An 8,943-nucleotide genomic window follows, 5' to 3' on the forward strand; every position below is an offset into this window, starting at 1 on the left:
TGAAAGGCACTAACCAACCCTTGCTTCCGTAAAACCATAGCAACAAACAGACCTTGGGCAATTACATGGAATTTCCCCCGGAATCTCATTCCACGGTGTATGTCGGGGAACCCCACAGCCGTCACTGGGATGAATTGTATATTGTGAGCACATGGGTTTTTTCTACCTAAGGCTGTTATACATTCATATACTAAAATATACCCTGGGAGCTTCTGGGCACCCCTGTGCTCTTTCCAGACCTTGGTGGACCCCTTACTTTGCAAGGGTAGAGCACACAAAGTTGTAGTTGCAAATAGGAAATTTGGTTGACTCTTTTTTGACTTTGCATGTCTTGAAATTCCAGGTACCCCATTAGCCTGGTATTTATGCTAAAATACTAACCGGTTGTGAAATTGTTTTGAAGCCAGGTCTTTCCAAGGGCAGGTGCAAAATTTCTCATTGGAGGCCCCGCCCTTTGAGATGTGAATGGGAGCAGTGTCTCTGGGAGGGCCACCTGTTTGTTTGGATAAAGGCATGTGGAATTCTGGGCTGAGTCAGCCCTCAGGTACTTCGCCTGCTGAAGACCAGGTAAAAGGACCCTCGGGTAAGCTGGGCTTTTGTTTGTGAGTTGGAATACATCAAGCAGCAGCGGCATTAGGTGGAGGTGTGACCAAGTGCCTTCATTTTAAAGGAAGTGTCCTGTATTTGTCTTTTAATGCATAGAGTCCATGGAGGAGAAGAGCACATTCTTGGATTCTTAAGCCAAGGAATGCTCACATTAAACCACATGATGTAGTAACAATACCTTCTGGTCGTGTACTATTACTGAAAAGCCTCGTTGTTCTTTTTAAAGTATCCCAACAAGAGAAGGGATGGAGGGTGTAGTTGGGGGTGGGGTATCAGAGCCCGTGTGGTCCAAGGCACACCCCTCAAGGGGATGAAATAGAGCATCTACCCAGCATTCCTTGGGGTTGGCTGCTATCTTGTTTCCAGCATTTTTCACCTGGGTCCACTGGGAGAGTCCTTCTAGAAATACACCTTCAGCCAGGTATTGTGAACAAGCGGGCAAGTAGGGTTAACTTTATAGATGTTCTGAGAACAGTCAGCTCTGACGCAGTTTACTTTCTAAATTGAGTCTGTTCCAGAGTAGAAGTAATATTTTCTATCAGGCTCGTGCCGTCGTAAAGAATACTTACAGGGCCAAGACTGGGTTGCAGAGTTGGGGAAGAAATCTGACTGGGAACTCTGAAGGGTTAGCGAAGGGTCTTTACTTCCATTTTTATTTTGGAGTTCTTTCCCACACGATGTCATATAGCGTGACTGAAGTGAAATATATTGGGTGACATAAACCTTTTAGGTCCTTTTTCTCAGCTGTATTCCTGATTCTTTTGGAGACAAAAGTAATTAAACTCTTTGCAGTTCTCTAGAGTGTTCTCAGAGGAGGAGCTGAGGCAATCATACAAGAGGCTTAATTGAAAAGGAAAGTGGAAAAGTGTGGTGAGATTGACAGATATCCGAGGACTTTCTTGTTGGCAAGCAATAGCAAAACCTGGGACTACCTAGGCCTGGAATTCTTTAGGCCCCTGTCTAAACAAAGGAATATAGTTTGAAGATAAGACCGATTTGCATAGGTATGTGACTGAGTTTAAGGTCTGGAGGCTAGAGAGAAAAAAAAAAACCTTGACTGCTGGCCTCCCTGCCATTATAACGAAATGTGCCCACTTTCACATCCTAAAGATGCTTCCCTCAGCTGCCTCCCCTCTTGACCCTTGGGGGTGTACCAGGGACCCTGACCCTTCACCTGTCAGTGCAGCTGCTCCTTGGGCTGAAGACTTGCACCTTTGAAACCCTCCCCATGTGGAGCCCACCCCCCATGAAAGCCTCTCGTATGTAGAGAGGAGGGAGGAAGGGGGGATTTATCTGAATACACGGTTCAGCCTTCTGTGTGTGATTTTTTTTTTTTTTTTTTTTTTTTTTTGCGGTACGCGGGCCTCTCACTGCTGTGGCCTCTCCTGTTGCGTAGCACAGGCTCCAGACACGCAGGCTCAGTGGCCATGGCTCACGGGCCCAGCCACTCTACAGCATGTGGGATCTTCCCGGACCGGGGCACGAACCCGCGTCCCCTGCATCGGCAGGCGGACTCTCAACCACTGCGCCACCAGGGAAGCCCCTGTTGTGTGATTTTTGAAATGGTTTGTGTAATCGAGGGTTTCTTTGCTTGCTTTGGGAAAAAAAATCTCAAGAATAAAGCAGGTGGATTTGTGGCTGGCTGCTTTCAAGGGAGCTCGCTTCTGTGCGTCCAGATCTTGGCTTTGTGGAGTCCTGCTTCAGGGCCTCCACCACGGAAGCTAGATATTGCTTCAGTTTAACTTTAAAAATCCAGTACCGATATCAGACTGCTTCGGGGGGAGGCCCACACATGAAAGGTTTGACAGCCATATTTAAACAGCCCTGTATCATTGGGATGCTCCAAGGAGCTGACCTGTAAACTTCAGAAGGGAGCCTCATGAACACGACTGTGTTTGGGGCAGGGAGACTCTAGGGTCAAGACCAGGGTCTCTACCCGCTCGTCCACATGTAGGTAGAAGTCAACCCTGGACGCTCTGGCACTAGCTGGAAGGGTCTGCCTGACCGGGCATCAGGTGACTCTGCCTTCTGCTGTCCCAAGAGGGGACCCCTTGGGGGTGCGGACGGCCTCGCCGCTGTTTGCCTGGGTGAGAGAATCTAATCCCCGTTGTGGATGACACCTTAATGCACTAAAAGAAGATTACTTATTTTTAAAGCCTGCTTTCCGTTTTGTTCTCATCCATTTGGCAAATGGGATATTACTGCTCTCAGAGAGGCAGGGGCAGAGTCTGGCCCTGGACACGGATTTGGCCTAATGGTCATATCCCTCCAGCTGGGCCCATAGGAACACTGGTGGCATTTTGTTTGGCCATATCAAAACTGATCAGATTGTTGATTTAATTAGTTTTTCCAGCTGAATATACTAAAGAGAGGCCAAGAAATGGTCGGTCTATATGACAGGTGTTATTTAGAGGGTCAGAAAGCCATAGGGCCAGGGAAGACCCTCCAGGGGGGTCTCTATGAAAGGGCGTTCAGACCTTTAGATGTCCCATTTTTAGTGACTCCACTTACTTTCCTCATGTGACTTGAATGGTAATTGTGACCTTTGGGGGCTTGCATTCTAGAAGTTTTAAAGTCTTTTAAAATCTTCTTTGGAGTATTTGTTTATTTGCTTTTAACCGGGTGCTTGGGCTATCTGTGTATCAGGAATGGAGCAGTGGGGTAGCTTTTTGTAGAACTGGGTACAAACGGAAACCAAACTCTTTCCTGAGTCAGGGCGCTAATGAAGCTGTCAGTGTTCTCGGTAACATTCTAATTCGCTTAGTGTAGAAGTTTCCAAAGAAGAAGTCAACCAGTCACTGTCTGGTTTTTAATTTTAAGCAGTGAGACAGAGAACAGAGAGTCGTGTCACTTGTGTGTATAACTCATCCGGCATCAAAATACATTCCTTCTGGGACTTCCCTGGTGGTCCAGTGGTTAAGACACCACGCTCCCAATGCAGGGGGCCCAGCTTCTATCTCTGGTCGGGGGACTAAGATCCCGCATGCCATGTGGCTTGGCCAAAACCAAAGACAAGTTCCTTCTAAAAGGATTGTTTATAGAGCGTTTATTTTTAAAATGAATAGATGACATTTCTTATACAAACATTTTTTTGTGCCACCCTTTGATGAGCTCTGGAGATGCAATAAGCTGATGAAGATGTAGAACTAATCCACATAAATCAGTCCTCTGAGAGGGACTTGACAAGAACGGATGAAAATAAGGGTTGTGCGGTTTTCTGCCAGTATTTGGAAAAGGCAAGATTTTCTATTTCTAACCCTGCTCTGTCAAGAGCATTTATAGTGGACACTGGAAATGGGCCCCTTGCTGGGGGGCCTGGTATGGTCCAGGTCAGGTTCTTGTTGGAGGGGCAGGTGGGCCCTGAGCGGAGAGGATTAGCCAGGGATCAGCAGGGGGACATGTTTTTAGTCTGAACTTTGTGAAATAGCAGTTATCCTGACAAAGTAAATGTTTTGACAGTCTTCCTACTTGGTATTTTAGGTTCTAAATCCACCAGAGAATTAAAAGAATTTTTCCTTCCTTCCCAAGTGACACCGTCCAATATGGGGTCAGCAGTTCCCTGGGGAATGTGGGATCCATCCTGCCGTACCCTCAGCCTCTGCCGACCCGGCTTTGGCCAGATGCACGGGCTGCCTACTGGACCCCCTCCATCCTCTCCCACTGCCCTTCCTCCCTCTGCCTTTGCACACCTGGCACCTGGCCTTCTGGTCATCCCACACTGGGCTCGCTTGGCATCTTTGCCAGTAGGGTGGCCAACCCCTCGTTCTGGAAGGTCTGCTCCAGTAGGGGGACTCTGTGACAGAAACACGATACTTCTCTGTGCGGTAGCAGCGTTCACACTCATCCCTCTAAAATGCTTTGCGATTTATGTCAGGAATATGGTCAGGTTTATTCCTGATGTAATTATTTTGTCTCGTAGGTCTTTAAATGAGCTCATTTTACAACTTTTTTTTTTTTTTTTTTTTTTGCGGTACGCGGGCCTGTCACTGTTGTGGCCTCTCCCGTTGTGGAGCACAGGCTCCGGACGTGCAGGCTTTGCGGCCATGGCTCACGGGCCCAGCCGCTCCGTGGCACGCGGGATCCTCCCGGACCGGGGCACGAACCCGCGTCCCCTGCATCGGCAGGCGGACGCTCAACCACTGCGCCACCAGGGAAGCCCTGAGCTCATTTTATAATTCTATTTTTGTTAAGGCTATATCATTTTGTAACTGTTTAATATTTCATTCGTTCTTTGAATTATCCCTGCATCTTTGAAAACCACAATAGGTTAAAATTTATTAAAATAGAAACAATTTCTTGCGTTCTGGGTACGTTTTTTATTTTTTCCTTGTAACATCCATAAGAAGTTTTCTTTTTAAGGCCCATTTTTAGTGAGAGACGGTAGCTGATGGCGTTCACTCCATGTGAATGTGGAACTGTCTGGGCAATTTAAAATCGGCTGCGTGGAGAAATAGAACGAAACCATGTTTAAAGAAAAAGGTCTTTATGAGTGGAAAGATCCTAACTAGATTTGGGCAAAGCCAGAGTTAGCTCCCAGGAATCCACCAGGAAGAAGAGATCTGAAATATTGTTTCTAGTTTTCAAGTGACTGCATAGTAGAAAAGGTGTGAATCTGGGTATTCATCCATACTTGAAACTCTGAATTCTTGTCCTTGCTGATTTATAGAGTCCAGATTATTTTGTTCAGTGAAATGAAGATGGGTAAGGTGCAAGCTCTCCTCTCTCTTGCGTAAAGTTCCGTTGTTTTATGGCCCCTTCTCTAGGTGGTGTTTTGTCGTGTGGTGGGCGAGACCATCCAGTTCCTGGTCAGCGTGGGGCTACCCTCGTCCGAGGACACGGGGCGTCCGCTCTACAGTGTGCGGCTCTCCCCGCTTCATCTACAGGTAAAGTTGGGGAGACTGAGCGAGTCCTAGGAAAACAGTTCTCATAAACCTGCAGGGTGAGAGGAGTGCAATCAGACGTGCATGCTCCTGTTTTCATTAATTACTGTTCATTTCATAAGTTTCGAACTGTCACCTTCCATATTGTCTTTGTAGGAAATAAAGTGTGTGTGAAATAGGTGTATGCATATACACACACACATATATACACACATAGATATATACACAGACGCATATATATACACACACACATATGTACACGTATATATAACGAATTCAGAGTTTCCCAACCATCAAGTACGGGAGATATGGTATTTTTCAAGGCACTGAAGCATATCAAGGGTGTGTCGACTGTTAGATTAAGGAAAATGTCATCTGAGAGACGGCAGGTGGTTCTATTTCAGGATCAAGTACTAGACCTCAGAAGTCTCCTGCAGCTTGGAAAACAGCTTGGGGCTGGACTTGGCATTCCTCCTTTTAGTGTTTGAAAAAGTCAGCTTTAAAAGACCCCTTATTATTTTTATATGTTAAAGGATGAGTACTACCATTATTTTTTGGATAATAGACATTATTATAATAATTATATTAGACTTACATAATTATAATTTTTATGATTGATATATTTATATATTGTATATATAACATTAATAATTATACATAAAGCAATTATAAATAGAGACATATGTAATAATTATAATAGACTTATTAGTGAAACTTATGGATGCCTAAACCATCAGATAGCTGTGCATGTCACACACACAGAAGCAGGAGTTCGCTGAAGCTCTTGTTTAGCCGGTGTGTAAAAATTGTGAATTTCTGAGTCTGCTTCGCGGGTCACTGCTGATTCAAGCCGTTCCCTCTCCTCTGTCCTTGTGCTTGACTGCTAATTTGGGGGACGAGCGCAAATCATTCAGGGTTCTCAACCACAGGGGAAGATTATATTCCATTTGCTTTGCTTAAAAGACATGGTTTTAAACAACCAGAGCAAGCAAAAATTTCTGGCTCCCTAAATGGCTTTTCTCTGAAACCCAGCCTCCCCAGCCCTACCCTGGTAACATTCCCTTTCCGAGAGTCGAAGAGGTTGAGTTGACCTCGTGGACTTGTCAGATGTTAAAGCCCTGCTGCTCCCCCACTTAGTTTTTTGGACAATGTGATTAGAAGATTATTTTAAAGTCTGGGACACACGTACCCGACATGACACACGTTTCAGGACGGGGTGAGTCCAGCAAGGACCACAGACATTCACCGAGGAAACATAGTTTCTGAGATGCTGCTTATGTGCCCTTTTCGGCAGCTCAGATACAGGTAACACAATTGTATCTTTGATCTCTTACCACAGTTTCAAAGCAGCCTGTGGATTACCTCTCAGAGCAGGGGCAGCTGCTAGAGGTTGGTGAATTATTAATGCTCATGGCAGGAGGCATCCCGTCCTCTGCCGTTCTTCAGATAAAAGATGCATAGAGACGAGCGGCTAACCCCTCTCCCCGACCTGGTGGGAGCGACTCGGGGACTGTGGCAATGAAATTAAAGTGCACTTTTTGTTTTTTTTTTTTGCGGCACGCGGGCCTCTCCGTGCTGTGGCCTCTCCCGTTGCGGAGCACAGGCTCCGGACGCGCAGGCTCAGCGGCCATGGCTCACGGGCCTAGCCGCTCCGCGGCATGTGGGATCTTCCCGGACCGGGGCACGAACCCGTGTCCCCTGCGTCGGCAGGCAGACTCCCGACCACTGCGCCACCAGGGAAGCCCTAAAGTGCACTTTTGCGAGAGTCACCCAGAATTACAGGGCAAGGGAAGCATCATTTCTCTTACTTCATGCTAGTTGCTAGTGTGAGGGAGAGTACTGAGTACTGAGCAAACAAGTCTAAAGCCATTCTCTCCTTCCCTTTCCCTGGGTGGTGGGGCAGAGGCGTGGAGGTGGGAAGGGTCAAGGTTTTGGCCTTAGAATGAGTCTCCAGCTGAAGGAGGAAGGATGGCGTATTAGTTTGCTATAGGTGCTGAAACAAGTCACCATAATCTTAGCTGAAAACAGCACACATTTATCATGTCACCATTCTGGAGGTCTGATGTCCAACACAGGCTAAAATCCTGGTGTTGGTGGGCTGCCTTCCTTTCTGGAAGCTCTTGGGGGAGAATCTGTTTCCTTGCTCACCCGTCATCAGCAGGATTCCACTGCTTATGGTTGCAGGACTGCGGGTCGAATTCCTTGCTGGCTGTCAGCTAAGGGCAAGGTCCCAGGTTCGAGAGGCAACCTCATTCCTGGGTTCCTGGCATCCTTCTCTGTCTTCCAGTCACATCTCCCTGGCATGCTCGTCTGTCTTCCTCTTCCATTTTTAAGGGCTCCTATGCTTCCCCAGGGATCACTGGGTTAATGCAGGGCTGTCACCACACCCCAAGGTCCTTACCCCGATCACACCTGTAGAGTCCCTTTTGCCATGTGAGGTAATATATCCAGAGGTTCCAAGGATTGGGGTGTGGACATCTTTGGGGGGGCAGGCGTTGTTCTGCCACAACAGATGGGTAGGGCCGGAAGGGGCATCGGGAGAGATCAGAGTCCAAGTGGAGGTTGTGTAGTGGCCCCGGCAAGAGAGGATAAGAATGCTGACGGCTCTGTACACAACCCTCGGGGGCTGTGTCAGCATGTGGGGCTGGACAAGGCGTCCGGCTCCCTTCTCTTTGTCCCTCCGGCTCCATTATGCCTTGGTGATGCTCTCAGAAGAGAGCTGCAAGGCAGAGGGTTGGTCATCAAGAGGCTGCAGGGTTTTCATGGCACCTGGCCTTTAGCCCCGACCCTGACGTTCCTCTCCAAGTGACAGGCTGAGGCAGAGGAAGGCGCCGGGGAGGGCGGGGTGGGCTACACAACGGGGAAAGGGAGGTCAGGGGATTTGGGACCCTCCTTTCCATTTTGAAAGCACACAGTATGCCAAGGAGGCGATAAATAACGGTCTAAGAAAACAAATGAACACACAGACACATTTTGAGGCTCCAGTGAAGAGAGCAGTCCTCCAATAATCTTTTTTTTTTTTTTTTTTTCTTTAATAGCTGGAGCTCCACATGAAGGAGAAGAGAGAAGACATTCAGATCAAGTGGTCCTTCATCAGCGCGCCAGAGATGGCCATTACGATCCAGCCCAAAGCACCGGGGGAGGTCAGTCCGTGAGTTTTTGTGATTCCTGCCTCGTGTACGTGCAAACATGGCACGTTATGACCACCTGCTCTGGGAGACGGGGCCTCTGATTAATGCGTGTCTGATGTGTGATCCCGGGGAATGCACAGGGCAGCGATGGGGCAGCGTTGGTGGGCGGGGTGGGGGGTAGGGGAGGTGGGGAGGGCCTTCCGTGGATTTAATGCCAGCTCTCACCTGGGCTGCACCTGCAATCACCTGGCAGCTTTTAAAAATCCTGAAGCCTGCCCTGTCCCCCAGGCTTTTAAAAATCCTGAAGCCTGCCCTGTCCCCCAGGC

At 47.8% G+C, this 8,943-nt stretch overlaps 1 protein-coding gene across 3 annotated transcripts in view; it reads left to right on the forward strand.

The window, feature by feature from the left end:
• C2CD2 (C2 calcium dependent domain containing 2) overlaps nt 1-8,943 on the forward strand; it is a 63,027-nt gene that overhangs the window by 21,242 nt on the left and 32,842 nt on the right. For all 3 annotated transcript variants that reach the window (XR_003792329.1, XM_029214331.1, XM_029214332.1), the window contains exons 3-4: nt 5,370-5,489; nt 8,525-8,629. Coding sequence is in view for 2 of the 3 variants with exons in the window: in XM_029214331.1 (XP_029070164.1) it covers nt 5,370-5,489; nt 8,525-8,629 (225 nt within the window). In the remaining variant the exon portion in view is untranslated. The remainder of the gene's footprint in view (nt 1-5,369; nt 5,490-8,524; nt 8,630-8,943) is intronic.

Source organism: Monodon monoceros, unplaced genomic scaffold (genome assembly GCF_005190385.1).
Source record: "Monodon monoceros isolate NGI ecotype Baffin Bay Population unplaced genomic scaffold, NGI_Narwhal_1 Super_Scaffold_11, whole genome shotgun sequence".
Lineage (NCBI taxonomy): Eukaryota > Metazoa > Chordata > Mammalia > Artiodactyla > Monodontidae > Monodon > Monodon monoceros.